General features: G+C 32.6%; 2 protein-coding genes and 1 long non-coding RNA gene across 7 annotated transcripts in view; 1 reads left to right on the top strand and 2 right to left on the bottom strand.

Moving 5' to 3' along the window:
• Window positions 1-4,770, bottom strand: part of LOC124948004 (calcium-transporting ATPase sarcoplasmic/endoplasmic reticulum type) — a 33,064-nt gene extending 28,294 nt beyond the window's left edge. For 3 of the 5 annotated variants that reach the window (XM_047490991.1, XM_047490996.1, XM_047490995.1), the window contains exon 1: window positions 4,629-4,770. The gene's annotated coding sequence lies outside the window, so the exon portion shown is untranslated. Of the gene's footprint in view, window positions 1-158; window positions 734-2,335; window positions 2,576-4,628 lie in introns of those variants that run through there. The other 2 variants (XM_047490992.1, XM_047490994.1) reach the window with 2 other exon arrangements.
• On the top strand, window positions 4,699-8,969 carry LOC124948006. The gene is made up of 3 exons (XR_007100576.1): window positions 4,699-5,070; window positions 5,204-5,367; window positions 5,684-8,969. It is a non-coding gene; the product is annotated as an uncharacterized LOC124948006 (long non-coding RNA).
• An 8,081-nt stretch (window positions 8,970-17,050) lies between these two features.
• Window positions 17,051-20,218, bottom strand: LOC124948005 (pre-piRNA 3'-exonuclease trimmer-like). The gene is made up of 12 exons (XM_047490997.1): window positions 19,989-20,218; window positions 19,572-19,803; window positions 19,162-19,446; window positions 18,833-19,037; window positions 18,654-18,752; window positions 18,368-18,478; window positions 18,156-18,255; window positions 18,006-18,084; window positions 17,822-17,902; window positions 17,629-17,717; window positions 17,426-17,524; window positions 17,051-17,346 (listed from the first exon to the last, which is right to left on the bottom strand). Exons 1-12 carry the CDS (start codon window positions 20,114-20,116, stop codon window positions 17,277-17,279), a joined length of 1,578 nt encoding a protein of 525 aa, XP_047346953.1. The 5' UTR covers window positions 20,117-20,218; the 3' UTR covers window positions 17,051-17,276.
• Between the last annotated feature and the right edge of the window lie 16 nt (window positions 20,219-20,234).

The raw sequence follows: 20,234 nt of genomic DNA, 5'->3' as shown, positions 1-20,234 counted from the left end.
TTGACATACTGCTTTAAAATAAAATAAAATGAAGAAAAAATGCGGGAAAAAAAGAATGAGAAGATGAAAGAGCAAGGAAAGGTCAAACGTACGGAACTAGAATATATGATAGGAAAGAAAAAAAGAAAAAGATAAGGATTCTAAACGCGTACACACACCTCACAAGAGCGCCGAGACGCTTTCGGTCCAGGTTAGAACGACCTCGAGACAAGGAAGTCTTCGATTACAAAGCAGTTTAAACGATTCAATTTTCTCTTTGATTTTCTTCCACTTTTCGAATGGATTTTAGGATACGGAGGAGAAAAAATGATCGCCATAAACTAGTTCAGGTATTCGTTGACGACGTGTCACGACAAAATCACGTTACGGGTTCACGAGTATTTAGGTTAGTTAGGAACAGGAGAGAGAAAGACAGATATATCTTGATTATGAGAAAGAAAGGAAAGAGAGAGAGAGAGAGAAGAATAGGCAGAGAAAAAGAGAGAGAAAGAGAGAGAGAGAAAAAGAAGGAACGACATAAACGATTCACAGTTCACTCGAAGGCGCGAGAATAAGAAACGAAGAATATCTCCTTTGCCTTTAAAATCAAAGAAGATCACGAATTGATAAACTTTATTTTTTCTCTGATTAACGCGTCCCGTATCACGAGGCACATTCACTGAAATCCGAAGTGCACGTCATTTTCTTCTTGACAAGTACGAACCCGAATTGCTAACCAAACCTCCGCTTCCGTCTAACTGAAAGCGACGACAAATGACGAATCATCGCGCGCGTTACCGCGCCATCTGTCGGATCGCATCGGTTATGAGTCGACGCGCACGTCTGATTTTACGGCGGATTTTACGGATGAGAATTCCTTTTTCTTCGATGAAATGAAATTGTTGATATCTTATAATACGTCCGAATTCATATAAATAAGTTACGCCAATTTTGTTGTGACCTTTCGCGAACGACTTTTTTGTAAATTAAATTAGAGGGGGTTAAGATCGAGATATCGCGACGCAGGAAAACAGACGACGAAACGAAAAGCAGAGAGCATGTGGAGCGACGCCATTGGTTAAAGCGGCGTTGATGGAGTGTGACGCACTCGGCTATTTTCAGGCTTCTGCTAGGCTATTTCCTTGGCGCGTATTTTAAGACGCTCACAGGACATTGCTGTATTGTCGTTATGTAATCATTATATAGGGAGGGCTTAAAATTTTTCCTTTTTCTTATTGACCTCTGTTTATCGAAGTACAACGCAGAATAAACACAAATATTCTTTCATTTCTAAGTAAATACTTATTACTTATTAAAGAGAAGAGAAAGGATCATTCGTACGTATAAGTTACGACATGTAAAATAAGAAAGTGTAAATATGACGGCTACGATTATGTAACGCATGTGCAAGCTAAATCGGTTTGTGCCGTTTAACTTACATCTTCGAATTACCAAGACTTCTCGTTCAACGTGGATTCAAATAATATCTATACTAATTAAAAATAGTAATTAATTTTATCTCTTATCTTAAACCTTGTATGTATTTATATAGACTATTTAACGCAGATAAGATTTATCGAGGCAAAAGAGAAAACTAAATCTCAGCTATCACGTGTACGAGGTAAATTTTTATATATAAAAGAATAATGGTAATTTACTGAATCGATCGATATACAAAGATCGTAAAAGATCTCATTTCTTTTCATGAAAAATCTTATTGTAGTATAAGCATAGAGTTCTCTGGTTGGTGTCAACGAAGACCACAGTGTCATTAAATCGTCGCAAGTTCAAGGGCGATACAGATCGAATTTAAAATTCGAGTCAAGTTCGGAGGTCTCGTCTACCGAGCCAAGGTTAGCTCTAAACTTAAGCATCAATAGGAAAGCAATGCAATGAGGTTAATCGAGGTTACGGTCATAGGATCAGTGACACAAAACTATTCGGCGCATATCTAAGCACTTTTGTCTAATCGATCTGGAATCTCTCACATCCCTTAACATAATATTTCCCAATTTATCGAAAATTTTCTAAACTTTTCGTTATCTTAACCTATCGATTTCGATCAAATCCAACGATATATCTTAACAGAAATTCGATCCAAGATCAATTCGATGTGCTCAGAAAAAGAATTCGTGAATGAAATTGTCCAAGTTTATGAGATAAATAATCGTGAAATATCATTCGACTCTGGAAAGAAAAAGGAATTAGAAAAACAGCGGTGGCGGGGGAGGGGGGAGGGTAAAAGAAAGAATAAAAAAAAAGAAAGAAAGAAAGAAAGAAGACAAAGAAAACTTAAATAGAAGAAAGAAAAAAGAAGAAGAAGACAAAAAAAAATAAACAAGTCTCGCGGACTAACCCTTGCAACACAATTATTGTTCTGGGCTATCCTTTTTTTTGCGAGAAAAATGACGCGCAGTAGTACATATCAGGCTATATGCCGGCCTCTGCAACAAACTTGCCTCCCGGAGAACTCGTCCGGAAGACGCACGTAAAGGATTGATGATCGTGAAGAGACCGTTTGCGCGAAACTGGGAGAAGCTTTGGAAAACAATCTGAAAAGGACCCGTCCGGACAAGTGGCTCTCCCTCGAACGCCCGGGAAGCGACTAGTCGGCCAAATCGCGCGTGCCCGAGAGCGGACGCTTTTAGCACTCGTCTCCGACGACTTCCTAATTATTTTGGCAGAGATATTCGTCAGCTTCTCTCTCTCTCTTTCTCTCTCTCACACACACACACTCTTTTATACATATACGCATACATACGCGCACGTACGCATATTTACGGTCTCTCTCTCCCTCTCTCTCTCTCTCTCTCTCTCTCATTCTTATTCTCATTCTCATTCTCATATTCATCCTCTCTTTGTCCTCTTTTCCAGTTGTTCAGTAATTATTAAACGTATCACAATTTCAAAATTTCTTGTTTTTATACTCTGTTTCTGTCTCTGTATCTGTATGTCTGTCTGTTTCTATCTCTATCTCTATCTCTATCTCTATCTCTATCTCTATCTCTCTTTCTCTCTCTCTTTCTCTCTCTCTCTCTCTCTCTCTCTCTCTTTCTAGGCTTATATCATAGCTCGTGATAGAATAATAGAATTAACCTAGATTAATATAAAGTTTATTCTCAAACTATAAAAGTAGGAATTTTTAATAGATGTATAATAGATTATGATATAATTTTTTAATATATATGTATATATATATATTTATTTCAATATATATATTTATATATGTGTAAGTATATATATTTATATATATATATATTTAAGTATATATATATATATATATATATATATATATATGTGTATGAATATATATTTATATCTATGAATTATGTAGAAATATCGTTTTGAACTTTTCAAAGAACCCAATAGTAATGCTTCTATTTGAAGACGAGATGCAACATGGTCGACGGGCTATAAAGATAGGAAGTACGGCGATGTTTGTTGGCAAACAAGCAGAGGTCGTGTTTATATGTAACGTGCGCACAACACGCAGACGCGTCTAATGAGGTAATCCGCGAGAGCGAATCGCTGATATATCGTGCAGATTCTCGGAGAGAAGAAAATGTTTCGTTTGAAGAATCAGTAAATAAGAGTAGAGAAAAATAGAGAAAGAGAGAAAGAGAGAGAGAGAGAGAGAAAAAAAGAGAGATAAAGATAGAGAAAGAGAGAGAGAGAGAGAAGTACGGGAAAAAATAGAAAAGCAAAAATTTTCAATCTTTATATAATCTACAGATTATATAAACCTTGAATTTGAAAATGTCGAATTTAATATTCTTATGTTTTACCATCCCGAATTTCCTAATAAATTGATCAAATCATTCTTGGCTCCTGTACGTATTGTCATAGTCTAATCAACGATTCTATCAAAAACCTAACTCGAACGTACGTGGCAATGTAAAAAGACGGAATGGAATATTTATCAAAACTCCCAGATAAATTTCCTTTATATCTTAGCGAATAAATATTATTAAAATATCTCATATTATTTTGGAATTATTTGCACGGATTGATTCTCCGATAAAACGACAAAAATCCAATACACTTTTTTATAGTCCTATTGAGAAAGAGAGAAAAAAAGAGAAAGAGAGAAAGAGAGAGAGAGAGAGAGAGAAAACCTGTTACATAATTAACAGAACAAATGATAAAATTAGTTGAAGTTTAGACACGTGCGCTTGACTCACAAGTTTTTCGGCATCGAACGCGTTAAGGAAATATCGAATCCACTAAATCCATGAAAGAAGATTAGAGCGAATTAAATAGATATTTTATGAATGAATCGATATAGTAATTACATCACGGTTAGAATATCCTTAGATCGCAGGATCAAGAAGTAAGGTAAAGCAAGGTATTTTGGGTTTGTTATTAATCGACGTTTAGATTAATTCTCACGCTTTTATTTGTAAAATCCACAAAAACATAACTCCACGCCGAGACCAGTCTTGGTTTAGCTTTGTCTCTTTCATCGTCACAACACTGCTTTTCATCGATATTTTCCGATTCTTTTTGTTAAATTTCTTATTTCATTTATTTCATTCTCTCTCTCTCTTTCTCTCTTTCTCTCTCTCTTTCTCTCTCTTTCGTCACTACGCGAATATCACAAAAGCACTGTTATATGTCTTGTCACCAGCATGTCTTTCGAATTAACTTACCAGTATCTTCCCTTTCTACAGGTCCGTTATCTTTATGACTTAATATCACCGGCACAGCAGACTCCGACTAATTAAACACTTTTGCCCAACACCGATAATTAATCTTCTTATTATTCTTATTCCTTCGCAACTCTTCCAAAAATGGAATCGATTGATGATAGTGAAATAATGTTCCACGATAAAAAATCGTCAAGATTTCAGGTACGACGAATTTACTCCTCCCTGTGCATGGTTGTTTACGCGCGTTTCACTCGAAATTCTTACATTTAAGGACAACAAAGAAACATTCAAAGGGCTACGCCTGCGTTGCTGAACGAAACGAAGCGCTGAGAGTCTGCGAAAATCGTTTAAATAGTCCATCAACGTCGCTACCTGGCGGCCAGACGTCGAACGAGGAAAAGTCTGGCCGGAAGCCAGTGGTCCCGGACGTTGCAAAAGGGAGGTAGGTTCTTTGCTTCTCTCTTTCTCTCTCTTTCTACCTCTACTTTGCACTTTTTCCATCTAACCTTGCAACTCGCCAAACCTCTCTAAATTGAGTAAACATTCCTTTCTAAGACTCTACTTTAATCTTTTAGGTTAGGTCGGTCCGAACAAACGATAAAAGAAGTCATCTTTGTCGCCATTTTTGTTCTTCGATCTTGGTACCGAAAGTGTTCCGCTAGCAAAGCTCTGACGTAAAGTTTATTAAATCTATCTTCGAAAAATGACATTGTAATTTCGACGATTGCAGTGTAAACATGTTAAGTTTCGCGGAAGTATATCATTATAAATTATGAATACATCTGTAGTACGGAAATTAAATGAAAGATTAAAAAATAATTGATCTGTATGATGGACTTTACATTTCCCTTGTTTCGATAACAGAATAGTAAACAATAAAAAAATACTATTACATATTATCATAATGTATTCCATTATATTGTATATTCTTTTTTCTTTCTTTTTTTTTCTTATTTTTTTTCTTTCTATTTTTTTTTTTTTTTTTTTTTTTTTTTTTTTTAATAATATGCCGCTACCGATAAAGTACTCAAACGAATATGTTTACGATGTGACAGGTATCTACACATTCGGCGTAGTCAGTCACGATGCATACGATAAACACACATTTGAGCTGACACGCGCACACGCGAGCAAGCAGAAAGTTACGTTCGCCTACGCTCGAGGCGCCTGCTGTTCCAAGTATAAGCGTGGCAAGAGGTAGAGCAAAAGAAGAGACGGGAAGAGAAGGGAAGACGTAAAACGCACGGTCAACGGCCTGTTCTTTGCGGGAATTCTAAATACATTTAACGTACAAGCCAATGCGTTACCGTTACGGTTCCACTGTCACCAGAAAAGCTCACCGGTGCTTTCGCCTGGTTATCTTTAATAAAGTTAGATGTGCTTGGCCGAATTTACTTTAAAATTTTCTTATACACCCTACGTATCTAAGCTCGCTCAAATCCGAGAAATTCTATTTTTTTTTTTTTTTTTTTTTTTTTCATGATCAGATACATCGATTTAATGTTGAAATTTATATTTTATGACATTATACTGAATACCAATGTTTTTATATAAATAATGTGCTATTTAATATTTGAAATATTAAAAATCTTTTGTGCGTCCGATAAGAGAACCAGTTAAAATTATTTTTATATATTTTATTTTAGAAAAATTCTATCATATAGATAGATGGTTTTTAATTTATATAAATACATTAAAAACCAGCGACAAGGTGGTCAGTATACATCTTAAAGAAAAATTCATCGTGTTTGCTATCATGGTTAATGAATAACTCTTTTCATAGTAATTTATCAAACAGAACACGTGTTTAAAAACTTCGAACTCCTTGCAAACGTGAAGTTCAGGAGAAGGTAGTTAAAAATAGAGCTCGAAGCATTATAACTTTACCGTGTGCCGGTGCTGGCAGAAGAGAATCCTATGTATTTATGGACGTTTTACGTTTTTATAAATGAACTGCTAAACAGCTTTGATGGGACTGACTGTCAAGAAAAACTATCTTCCATGGTCATCGTCATCTTTCTCAAATAGATAGATCCTCGAACTTCGTCGGGCTTTTCGTTACAATGACAAATATAGAATTGACAGATTCGATGAAAGTAAAAATACATCATAATTATTGTATTAACGAAGGAACAATAATTCAACTTCATTAATCCTTGCTAAGTAAAATAATTGTCGATGGTGATTATTATATTCGAAAAATAATTGAAATTTTTAGTTCGAAATTCTTGTTCCTGAAAATACGTGAAAGCTCGTTGTCAGTGTTGATGGACATATGACGTCGATGGTGTCATGAACATGCTCCGACCCAGCTAACCCTCAACCTAACCAGAATCGAAAACATCAGGTCATGTGTGAAGGATCGTTCGGATAGATATATATTTTCTCCGTATACTGCACATATTTTTAGGTAAGCAGCGAGATAAAACGAAATTAGAACGCTCGCGGCCTTTGTAAGAGCCGACGTCGTCATTAGTCGTTTGAAGGCTCACGGTACGTTACGTATGTTTCAATCCACCGTCATTCTATCCCTGGGAGGCATTATTGTCGCCAGTATCCAGAATAGCAATGTAAACGTGTGTGTGGGCCACCTCGGCTAATCTCAGCTCGCTTTCATCGGTTATTGAAATTCTAATGGCTAACTGTAACCAGATGTTCTTGGTAATTAATCTTACCAATAATCGTCACGCGATCTACCTAAATCTCTCTCCGTATATCATGCTTGATGTATGTATATTGTACATACGTATGTATATTATTAAAGAATGTTTGGAATTTGTGATTCAACGATGTTAAGACATGTAGTATTCGTAAAATCAAATAGAATATCTCGCGAATCAAAGAATCGTTTACTTTCCATTTCCCTTGAAAATCCTCTGAAAATACTCTAAATCATTTATAAGCGAAGAAAACGTACAAGAAAAAAAAAAAAAGAAAAAAAAAATAAATAAAGAAAAAACTTCCGAAATAAATATCTGTATACATGCTATACCTACTCCATACAACTCGTAAGCTAAAGGGAAAGCCGAGAGATATTTATATTCTCTGGTAAGACTTTGGACCGTGCACGAAACGGGAGGAATGAAAAAAATGACGCAACGTCATAGCCGTGAATAAGTGACTGTTGTGACAGAACAAAATAGGAACTTGAAATCGTCACTGGGAGTCTTCGTTAAACGGGAGTTAGAGTGCACGGGTCTTATCCTGTAAACGTATGCAAACTCTCTTGAAGTAGTCGAACGCGTATGACAGGGAGTTTAGTCGTACGTTGACAGCTGTTGTATGTGCGCTTTGTACCATCGCCAGCCGGTTTATCTCAAACGGTTTCTGTCTCGAGAGAAGTATAATATTAGATGCGGCATGTAATTCATGTTACACTTCTTCGAGAAAATGAATTTACTATTATTCGAATGATTTTTCTTTCTCAACGTTATCTTGTCGTATCGTCGATCGTTTCCCGATTAATTATACAATTTGTAAAGAATCTTGAAAATAATTGAATGCATTTCTTAACGACAAAGAAGTTATTCACACCACGAGACATAGGTCTTTGCCTTACGCCATAACATACCGGTAGGTCGGGCAGAAAGCCCACCGATGCCGTCTGACGAATTCAAAGATCAAAATCGATCGCAATCCGACCGAAGTGTTCCTATTCCGTATTCTAAACCGGCTGCCTACCCTTCCCCTACCATCTTCCTTTTTAACCACCCACTTAGGCCCCCGTCGCTTCTCCCTGCTCTTAATCTTTTTCAAAGTTAATACAAATCGGTATTACTTATGTAAACTATCTCAAGTAGTGAAGTAACATTGAGCTAATTATAAATTCAGCGCTAGTTGAGTTCGTACGTAGATACGTACGTTCATTACCTACGCATAAGCAGTCAAGTAATTTGCGATGCAGTTGGTCTTAGGAGACCTATGCTACGACGACCTACCTAAAAATATACTTAGGGGGTCCGATCAACGGCCAACTGGGCCAGTGAAGTAATCGTAGCTCAACGTCCCAAATATAGTCCGACATCTCTACATAGCGACTACCGATAGTTGGCATCACGCGTTTATATCCCGATTTGCAGGTGTAACGTGGAGTATAATAACGTCTGTCATCACGATTCTTTAATGACATTTCTGTACCAATGTGTTATCGTACAGACAAACTCGATAAATGTTATTATAAGATAAGATATAATTATTATTCGAATTATTTGTAAGAAAATTTAAATAAGAATCCGTTCGTATTAACGATTTTATTTAATTTTCAACAATATACAATATTTTATATAAAATTTCTATCTAATAAAAGTTCTATCGACATTTTCGTAGAAACTATAAACTCTATGAATAATTCTAATGCATTTTCAAATAACACCAAACACAGTAATTATAATTCTGATTACGAGTATAGAAGTCATAAAACATATACAAAAGAAGAAAGATTTCTCCGTCGAAATGTACAAAGATGGATTAGAGAAGCTTAGAACAAATTTCCTTTGGCAAAGTTAACAAATGACGATTCTGTGATAGGCAGAAGCTTGCCATCGATTTCCCACTTGGGATGATGTTCTCTTCTGTAAGAGAACGACACACGACAGGTATTGTCCACGATCTTAAATTATTCAACGTTCTCTAACACCGGCGAGAATCTTTGGCAGGTTTCGAGCGAGTGCGACGTCGAGAAAACGCAGAAAATTCTCATCTATCATGTCGAAACGCGTTACGCGAAAATAGTCGCAAGGATACCGCGAGGTCGGATTTGGTTTTGGCTCTCTGTGGAAGCGTAGAGAGAGCAGACTTTGAGTTTCTTGCGAGAGAATCTCACATACTATTCCTGACAACTTTCCTATCATCTCACGTCATCGAGTCTTGGAACATTATGGACGATGACGACGACGAATCGTCGATGATTTTCTGTACGTAGCGTGAAGAGAAGGGAAAAAGAAACTTGTTCCAAATATCCTTTTTTTTTCTTTCTCTCTCTCTTTCTCTCTCTATTTTTTTTCTTTTGCTTTTTTTTTTTTTTTTTTTTTTTTTTTTATAAACGTTCGTCCATTTACGTTTCTTCTTTCTTTCTTTCTTTTTTTTCTCTTCCGTTTTTCCAAAGATAAACGCATAGAGGGATACGACTGATTCAATCAGAACCAAACTCCAGAGTTCGAAATAACCAAGTTCATCTTACGCGTTCAGTTTCCATTAGGCTATAATTCACAGTGGCACACGTGTTAAAGCACGTGAGTTATGACGTAATGGTACAATGACGCGGTCATCGTAAATTCACTCGCCGGACACTCGCACACTGTACTTTATTGCTCTTGCTCTTTGTAACATTTCGTGCTTTTTTTTTTTTTTTTGATTTTTTTTCTTTTTTTTTTTTTTTTTTTTTTTTTTGTTTTTTTTTTTTTTTTTTTTTTTTTTTTTTTGTTTTTTTTTCTTTTTCGTCGAACGTCGGAATGTACGCTCTCGTTCGAAGTGTAAAGAAAGAAAAAGAAAAGAAAATAAAAAAAGAAATGAAAAGAAGAAAAAACGAAAAAAGAAAAAAACAAAAAAAAAAAAACAAACAAAAGAATTGATTTTTTCCGATCGAAATTAAGATGACGATAGATCATTTAGATTAGTTAATTATTATAGATCATTTTTCTTATAATTATCGTGACATTATTATTACTACTTTATATTCAACGATGAACGTGTCATCTCGGCAATGCCATTAGTTTCTCTTCAGCTCGGTAAAGGATGTCTATATGTGAAAGACTTACAAAGTGACTCTCACGAGTAATCTAACGGCTACCTAACGAGATAATTTGATATTACTCGATGCTCTCGCGAATATACGAGCTGAGTGGTGAGTTTCAAGATGAAAGACCACGTGTATATGTCTCTATTCTATATGTTATCGATACTTCGAAAAAATAAGTAATAGTTTAAAGACAGAACAATGTCGAGAAAAGTTTGGGTCAGCGGAATATTTTTATATCTAGGATTGACTATAATCGAATGTTGAACGATCCTGTAAGAAACAGTGATGTAACTCTCTCTCTCTCTCTCTCTCTCTCTCCCTGTATTCGAACTCATTTAGAAACTAGTATTTCCTTTCTTCTGGCTGAAAAGATCATCGATGTCACGCGGGATCCTTGAAGCAGGAGCTATTATGGCCGGTCAAGCCTACGCTCTAGGCCAGGGGCTAGGCTAGGCTATTTCCGCTGTTTAGCTTATGGACAAAAATAGTCGTTGAGAGCCGAGTAAATTCGCCTTCGAATTTACTGGGACTTTTAGGTAAGATGACTACTTTCTCATTGATTATCCATCGTATTGAATATCAACATCACTGTATATGTATTTTTAAAGGTAATCATGCGTATAGTCGATCGGAATATCGTTTCTTACGAGATATAAGTATTCAAAGAAACTATCGAAATACCTATAATCCGTGTTTTTTTTTTTTTTTTTCATAAAAATATCCTCTCTCTTGGGAGAGAGAGAGAGAGAGAGAGAGAGAGAGAGAGAGAACGAAAAAGTTTTTTTTTAACTTATCCCGTTTATTTGACTAACAGTGCCTTGACCAGTCTTCGCATACGTCTTATATACGTCTATATAATTGCGACTGTAAGCAATAAAGAAGTTTGTTTGTATTTGATACTGGAGCAACATCGGGAGAGTATTTTTTTGGCCAATGAATCGCGGAAGTGCTCACTCGACAATTTATTTGTTCGCTTCTCCATGTGGGATCGTTGTACGAGCTCGTAAATAACATCGGGTGATATTCCCTTTTTCTTTTCTCTCTCTTTCTCTCTCTCTCTCTCTTTCTTTCTCTCTCCTTATTCTTCCTCTTCTCGTCTATATAGAAAAACTACGAAGTCACAAATTCTTAATAAACAGCCGAAAATAATCATCTTTACGATATATGGTTGAAGTAATATTCGTTTCTAAGCTAGACGAAGGAAATTCTGGATCTTTAATCAAAATCTGGGACATTATCGTGTCACGACCCGAGGTACCCATTATTTCAGTAATTGGTACAAACGATTAATTTATTTTCACCTACGCATTCGCGTTATTCTCTGTCAGCCGTATTGATAGCACGGTCCGCACGTTGGTAGATACTTTTCGTCTCATGAAACAAAGTTATTTCCACTGTCGCCAATGTGCGACAGGTGCTTTACACTGGCTTTACTACTGATTTCTCGTCAGAATCAACTTTCTTACTTATTTACTCTTAGTTTTCTTTTTTCTTTTTATTGTTTCTTTTCTTTTTCCCTTTTTTCATTTCTTTCTCTTATTTTACTTACTTACCTTATCTGATCCAAAGAACGATCCAACGAATATATAATAATTATCAATATGTTAATAAGTTTTTGTCTAATTCAAATGATTGTCTTTCATGTTTGCATGTATTATTAAAAATCAAGAAAGAATAAGGACAATGGATAGAAAAGCACAGAATTTGGCAATAGATCTTTAACGAAAATTTGTGCAAAGAGAATTTCGAAACAACGAGAAGACCGAGATATTTTAAATCGTCCACTTGTTGGCAGTAGTTACGTTGCAACAGTGAAATCGTTCGTCTTGAGCTATCCGATGGATAGATAGATTTGCGGCATAATTTTGGCAAGCTTCTAATGGCACTTATAGCTGATTGTCCACACGAGTGACGAGTTTTTGCATTGCTAAAACGGGAAAAAGAATGAAACGAAGAGCGAGTAAGTCGAGGTAAATGGAGAAACAAATAGTAATAATAATAATAATAATAATACGTGATTGAATTAATTTTAAACATTGTGCATCAATGTCTTCCTTGATTCGATTGAAATTTATGAATCAACTTAATGTGTGAATATTAATGAATTTTAATGAAATTCAAGAAAAAAGATTTCGTTGATTCGATCCTATGAACTTACAATCATTTGGTCTATTGATACCATTATATTCTATCATTATACTCTATTGGTATAAAACTAAATCCTTTTAACATTGGAAAAAAGAAGAAAATGAAAATGTAAAAAAAAAAAAAGAAGAAGGAGCAACGAGGATACACACCTCGAAAGCTACTTCACCTGCCATCGGACACCAGTGTGACCAAGCTGACCGTCCAACAGGACGCCTACACAAATTGCTACCACGTTATTTCGAGTGATTTGGCCTTGGGTGGCGGCCAGAGAAAACTTTTGAAATATCGGGGAACGCTGATGCTCTTTCTCAGCTATCGGGACTCCCAGATATGTATCTATCGATAGTCCTAGTTAAAAGGAGTGCAACAACTAGTAGATAGATAATGTCTACGTAACATAAATCCAATGTAAAATCAATTCGATCGTTATTCCTTAAGAAAATTATCGATCCTTCTTTAATATCCAAAATCAACCTTGAATCTCGTAAATAAATATGATGATATCTACAAAATTTGTATATACACACACATGCATATATATATATATATATATATATATATATATATATATGTATGTATATATAAATGCTTCAACAAATTTGACCCAAATTTTCGCAGACCTATAATAGTAAATTATATGAATAATTTATAGATCGAAGGAACTAACAGTTTGTTCTGATATTAAAAGACGTTTATTACTTTGCACTTTTGGCATTAGCCTGTTTGTTCCTAGTCAACTATAAGTGAACTAACGATAACTATACCTTCTATTTACAGTTTTAAAGCGAACTCGATATAATATTGTCACATCGATGTCTACAATATTATCTTATCTTCTTTCTTTTTATTTTATACACATACACACACACACACAGAGGGAGAGAGAGAGAAAGAGAGAGAGTATTAAAAGTATAATAAGAAAAGGTGTGGTGTCGATCCCACTTCTGCTTACAATATCGAGAATAATAAAAGCATGCTTTAGCGTGCCAAAACACTCAACAAAGTTATGATATATATCGTTACGTGCCGACTAACTACTAAGAGTCAACAATGTAAGGAAGTACATTGCTAAGGAATCTACGATAGAAGATACTTCGAGATATTGTCGATCTTTCGAAAATAAAATAATTTTCTATTTCTCGCCGTTCGTAGATTAGACGAAGATGAAAATTAATAAAGAGATTAATTGGAACGAAGAAAATGGAGAATTTCTTTCTTCAAATTTTTTACCCCAAATTCTTAATAACTTCGGATCTTCAGGGAAATTTCCAAAGGAATTTTCGTCTCGGCCGTGACGTCACAAACGTATTATTATTTGGCACGGTTAAAACGTGACGTCGCAGCTCGATGAAAGGCCGAACATCGAGAAAAAGAGAGAGAGAGAGAGAGAGAGATACAGAAAGAAAGAGAGAAAAAGAGAGAGACAAGAGAGAAATAGAAAAAGAAAAAAAGAGAGAGAGAGAGAGAGAGAGAGAAAAAAAATATGATAGATGGACGTGCGTGGCGATCGACGTGTCAGAGTAGGAGGGATAATTGGATTTTTCAAAAGAACGTCTCTTTGGCAAGCCGAGAGCACTTCCTCGGCTCGAGACAAGCTTTGGCCGAGTTTGAGAAGCGTCGAGCTCGAGAACGAGTCATAATAATAACGTCTCATGCAAGGATTCCGCCGCTTGTGATTCCTATCTTAAATTTAAATAGAATAGTAGTGGTGGTGCCTGTTGGTGGTGCTGATGCTGCTGCTATTCCTACTGCTACTGCTGTTGGTGTTGATAATGGTAGAAATGGTATTAGTAATAGTAATAGTAGTGGTAGTAGTAGTAATAGTACTAGTATAGTAGTAGTAGTAGTAGTAGTAGTAGTAGTAGTAGTAGCATTAGTAGTAGTAGTAGGATTAGTAGTAGTAGTAGCAGCAGCAGTAGTAGTAGTAGTAATAGTACTAGCAGCAGTAGTAGTAATAGTAGTAGTAGTAATAGTAATAGTAGTAGTAATAATGATGGTAGTGGCGGGTCATCGAGTAAAAGGTTAACCGCAAAATAAGATTACGAACTTGCAACTGGAGTTGAACTGAGCGTATATATATATATATGTATATACCTACATAAATGCTTGATATCTAATCGATTCTTTTCCCTTCTTTTCCTTCTCTTTTCCTTTCTGATTTCTTTTTTCTTATTTTCTTTCTTTTTTTTATTGATCTTCTTTTATTAGTCTTCTTTTATTAATAGAGTTCAAGTTCTCTCTCATGACATTTTTTAATATAGAAATAATTAGTGGAGCGAATTTGTTCTTCGCAAAATGATATTTCAAATAACGTTACTTCGTAACAATTGGCAGACTAAACGAATATACTTTTAGACTGCCAACTAAGGAATCATTAATTTATTTGACATTAGACGAATAGTTAATGCGATTACGATTTGGTCGACTAAGTATTCGAATTAGATTCGAGAACATTGACGGATCGTTTGAAAAATTATTACATTATAAATTATACATTATGTAATAAATAATTATAATTATACGAAGAATGAGATACCGTTGTATTACTTATTAAAATTTACATTCTTCCTTTTCTTTTTTTCTTCATTTTCTCTCTCTCTCTCTCTCTCTCTCTCTCTCTCTTTCTCTCTCTTTCTTTTTTTATTTTTTTAATAATAAATCCGAACTACACGTATATTTCAGAAATCATCGGTGAAATTTTCCTTATGCTCGCACGAATATATATCTACTTATTTTCGTTTATATCAAATTCAACATATTCCGTTTCTTTTTTTTCCTTTTTTTTCCGATAATTCGAGAGGACTTTGCAAAAGCTACAAAGATGGGAACGATACAATGTGCGGCTGGAATACTGCCAGTACCAACGAAAATCTGACGCTTCTAACGTATGATATTCTGTTATGTTCGTGGCTGATGTGAGCAATGTATAATACAAAAATATATATAAGAAAATGCATTGTACTCGCGAAAATAGATACTTAATGTGTCACAAAGAGATAAATTATAGTTGTATAATTTCAGAACTATGATGTTCTTAAACACATTTTCGAACTTTTTCATTGTAATAATCTTTCCCTTTTATTCTTATTTTTTTCGTCCTATTATTAGAAGATATAAAATAAATATATGCGATTATAAAAATAAGAAAATAAAAAAAAAGAACCAAATTTGACAATTCATGATCTTAACATCTATGAATTAATTATAACAAAAATAGAAGATCGTTCTTGATCATTGAAGATACTGACTGAAATAATAAATCCTGATCCAAAGATGTTATGATTAGGTACATCCAACTATCATAACGATTAGATGTGTAGATAAAACTGATTTACCTTGTAAACATTTTTCCGTTCCTAGCTATTTCCATGAATCGTAGAATATATCCGTTAAAATGAAGGAATTCGATCGAATATACTAAAAAATATCGAGGGCTGGTATGGGCTCTATTGTTATCCGATTGACCAATAATAATTTGCGTCGATGTTAGGTCGCTTACCTCTGCTAAAGATATTTATAGAGACAAACTAACGATGTTTCAACGACAAGAAATATAATCATCATTTTTCATTTTGATAATATTAAAAAGAAAGAAAAAAAAAAAAAAAAAAAAAAGAAAAAACATATTATTTTAAATATCTATATGCATGTGACATATATTACTTTTCTTTCTTCTCCTGGTATCACTTTTACAGCTGCTTATTTTAACTTTCTTTTATATTTATTACCAATCAAACGATAATCATTTTCTCGTAAACGGGCTCAAATAATCGTAAGTTTCTCAAAATTCCAGGTCACCGTAGTTAAAACGTACGAAGAAGATATCACGTGCAACAAAGTAACAATTCGTAAATGCAACGACGAGTAGACGCGACTGCCCTTGGAGAGGATCCAAAATAGGTCTGCCACCTTGCTTCGAAACAGCTCCATACTAAAATATCAATTGCGTATTTAATACCTAATTATGTTTCTCTTCGATGAGCAAGACGGAATAAAATGAATTCGTAGGTAATACATAATACGTGTAAGCGAAGACATTGTTATCTTAAAAAAAAAAAAAAAAAAAAAAAAAAAAAAAAAATAAGAAAGATATGAATTTTAAGCTCATCTATGAATTTTCTTACCGTTAAACCCATCAATTAAATTCTTTCTAATGTCTATAAACCTGAATTTTTTTTATGTACGGAAACAACGAAAAAAAAATTGTATCTAAAATTTGAAAAATATTATTAAAAATTATTTGATAAAATTTTATTAATCGCAATAATTTTTGCTTTAAACATTTTTCAAAATAATTAAGATTTTAAACGTTAAAAATGTATATAGTGCACATTTCGATTTCTTGTAACGCGGATTTTATTATTGACATGGCGCCATCTAGCAGCGAGTTTTCAGCTTTAACTTTTAATAGGTTTTGTTGATACATGACATGTAGAAATGCGAAAGTCAGCGTAAACTTTCATTATCATTTATCGATAAATTAATTAATTTTAAAAGATTATAGAGATAGATATATATATATATAATAAAAAATATCTGCAATTCAAAAACATACGTATTTTATTAACTGATCAAATTAGTTACACCTATATATACATGTATACATATATTATATATATATGTGTAAAATCTTATAAAACTACATATTTTAAAAATTATTCTATATAGCACGAATTCAAATTTAAAAAATCAATCGTGACAGATACTTATGTTCTGTTAAGTATCTAATAATAAAATAGTTTTATATAATATAAAGATTTCTATTAAATAGATTTTGATATAGAACGATGAAATATCCAAGCTACAATTCCGCCGGATAAGAACGCGCTACCACTATAATAAATATTTTTATAAATAATAAAATTAAATATTCATCTTTATAATTAATAACGAATATAATATATGTACTTACAAAATAAGATACCTTATCGATGGAGAATGTTTTATGGGATTGTAAGGAACAATATGTAATTCTTTGTTGTTTCGAAAATGATTTAAAATATCACGTGCACTATAAAAAAAAAATTTTGGAAAAAATGATATTGAACAATTATAAAATATGTGGTTAATTTAATTTTATGTAATAAAACTTTCGTTAAATGTAGATTTACCAACCTTCCATGACTCGCAACAGCTATGAAAGTACGATTACGTTTGAAAGGTTTTATATTAAAAGATCCAAAGGGAGCTAATTTCTTCGATATCTACATTTTTAGAAATTTAGAATTAAAAGATTTAGAATTAAAAAATTTTAAAGAATTATCTTATTCCATAATATCTTAAATTAATTCAGTAAGATTTGGTGTACCTGACTTATATCAACATCGATTGGTGTTTTTACAAACAGTAATTGTGGTTTTTCTGTTTCTGGATCCTCACCATCTAGTTTCTAAGAAATTCATAACATTCGTTTTCTCATTAGACAGTTATATTATTAAATATAATTTAAACAGAAAAATTTTTTAATTTCAGTTCAAAAAATATATTCTTACCAAATAAAAATTGAAAGTATGTGGTAAATTTATGTAATTCATGAACTCTTCTACACCATTCACTATATCGTATGGAAATCTAAAAATGACAGTAAAAAATTGTTATTTAAAAATCATAAAGATAAGTTTCTTCTAATGCAATACACTTACGTTTCTTCTTTCTTTGCAATAATATATACATATGCCATTTTAATAAATATGTATGCAGTTAAATATGAATCAAATCCTGCATCATGAGCTTTATATAGATCTAAAATAAATAATTATATTAAATAATAAATCTATGTCAAAATAAATTAATCAAAAGGAACATTGATAGAAATAATTTTATAACTTTATCATAAAATTATTACGTAAATTACTTTTTATGGTGTAACCTGTTTCTATCGTTACTGATTTAGGTATATGATTAGATCCTCTGCCTTCGCTAAAGAAGTAATAAAGAGAGCCAAGTGAATGTGAAGAACACAAATCTGAAAAAGAACATTTTTATTAAGAATTAAATAATAATAATAATAATAATAATAGTATATTATTATTATTATTATTATTATTATTATTATTATTATTATTATTATTATTATTATAGTTAAAATAATAGGGTTAGAGAAAAAAAGCACTCCTATAGCAAATAATAAAAATAATTACCTTCTTTATTGTTATCCTTTAGTTGGAAACTTAAACATCTAGTATCAAAAATTTTAGGAAATAATTTATGTATTTCAGTCTTGAACTCTTTATAGTTTTCTAGAATATAAAACATCTATATAATATTATTTAATAAAACATGATATTTAAGTTCTTAAAATAAAAATAAGTTCTTTTACTTGGTAAAGATTTATAAAATAATTTGTACATATACATCAGATCGAGTAAAGGATTATGTCCAACAATAGGTTTCTTTAGGTCTATCAAGAAATTAAATACTTTTGTAAATCCTACATATGAATCCAACAAGGTTTCATCTAAGTTTTGTTTCTCTTCTTTTTCTAATATCTTTCGTACCTCTAATGTTACCACAAATATTGTTACCTACAAAAAAAAAAAAAGAAAAGAAGAAAAAAAGAAAAAAATTACTTTACAAATACATATGTATTTATGAAGATTAATAAATTATATTTTTTATTACTATTGTTATAAAAATTGTTAGATGTACCTCTTTATCATTATTTGTTGTCCAGATTACTGGAAAACGATCTCTTAATACTTTCTGCAAGAAGTACTGTACATTATAAGAACTTGCAAAAAGTTTTAAAACATTATCATTTTTATTACTATTTTCTAACCATTTAGCTACTGTATCAATGGCCCTTTTAATTTCATTATCATTTTTATATAACATATTATTTTCAACATTTTTGAATAGCACATCATTTTCCAAATATTGTTTCAATATAACTTTTTCAGTTTTGTTAAGATATGAAATACCATCATAAATTACCTATACAAAGGAAAATCCCTATTATTCACTATATATATTTTATGCATTATTCATATATGACATTTATATAATTAATATATAAAAGATTATGTGTGATAAAAGATTTATATTTAGAAGTAACATACCTTGTTAAAATCGAAATAATAAGAAGATAAAAACTCTACTGCTCCAACCTGGCATAAGAATCGTCTATTCTTTGTTGGAATAGACATGGGAAAAAGGTAAAAATTGTAAGTTGCAGTCTTATATTTATCAATTTCCAATTTTGTGACAGCGGTAATACCAAATTGAATAATTATAAATGATTCAGTAGTTTTCCGTAAATATTCATATTGCTCTTCAGTAGTATTGAAATAACTGTGATAAATAATAACAATGATGATATTGTCAATAACTATTGACTTAGATGATTATTCATAATAAATAATATTATTATAATTGTTAATAAAAATTTCCAATTTTATTACTAATATATACTTAATAGATGTAGATTATTTATTAATTCTTTAATTAATTGAATAGTTTTATAAATATCAATTAACCTTGAATTTATATCATCACTGTTCAAACCAGTAAATTCTGAATCAAAAGCAATAAAATCTGCTTCTTCTAAAGCTTCTTTTACCATTGGTAATACTTTCTCGAAATTTTTCTTCGTGACTTCGACCATGATAATAGTTTATTTATAATAATTATATTTATACGAAATTTATACCAAGAAAGCTTCGTTTACCAAATGAAACCAAAGAGATTATAATTCTTAGTAGTAACGTATATTACTTCAGCGA

The sequence above is a fragment of the Vespa velutina genome, chromosome 3, assembly GCF_912470025.1.
Source record: "Vespa velutina chromosome 3, iVesVel2.1, whole genome shotgun sequence".
Lineage (NCBI taxonomy): Eukaryota > Metazoa > Arthropoda > Insecta > Hymenoptera > Vespidae > Vespa > Vespa velutina.
Note: the sequence above shows the minus strand (reverse complement) of the source record. Positions and strands in the feature narration are given on the sequence as shown.

Excerpts from the sequence above, each read along its gene's own strand:
- LOC124948005 (XM_047490997.1), bottom strand. The coding sequence starts at position 20,116 with ATGGTCGAAGTCACGAAGAAAAATTTCGAGAAAGTATTACCAATGGTA. Across the intron at positions 17,718-17,821 it reads TCGATGTTGATATAAGTCAG|ATATCGAAGAAATTAGCTCC; the intron begins GTACACCAAATC and ends CTAAAAATGTAG. Across the intron at positions 17,347-17,425 it reads TCGATAAGGTATCTTATTTT|TGGTAGCGCGTTCTTATCCG; the intron begins GTAAGTACATAT and ends TATTTATTATAG.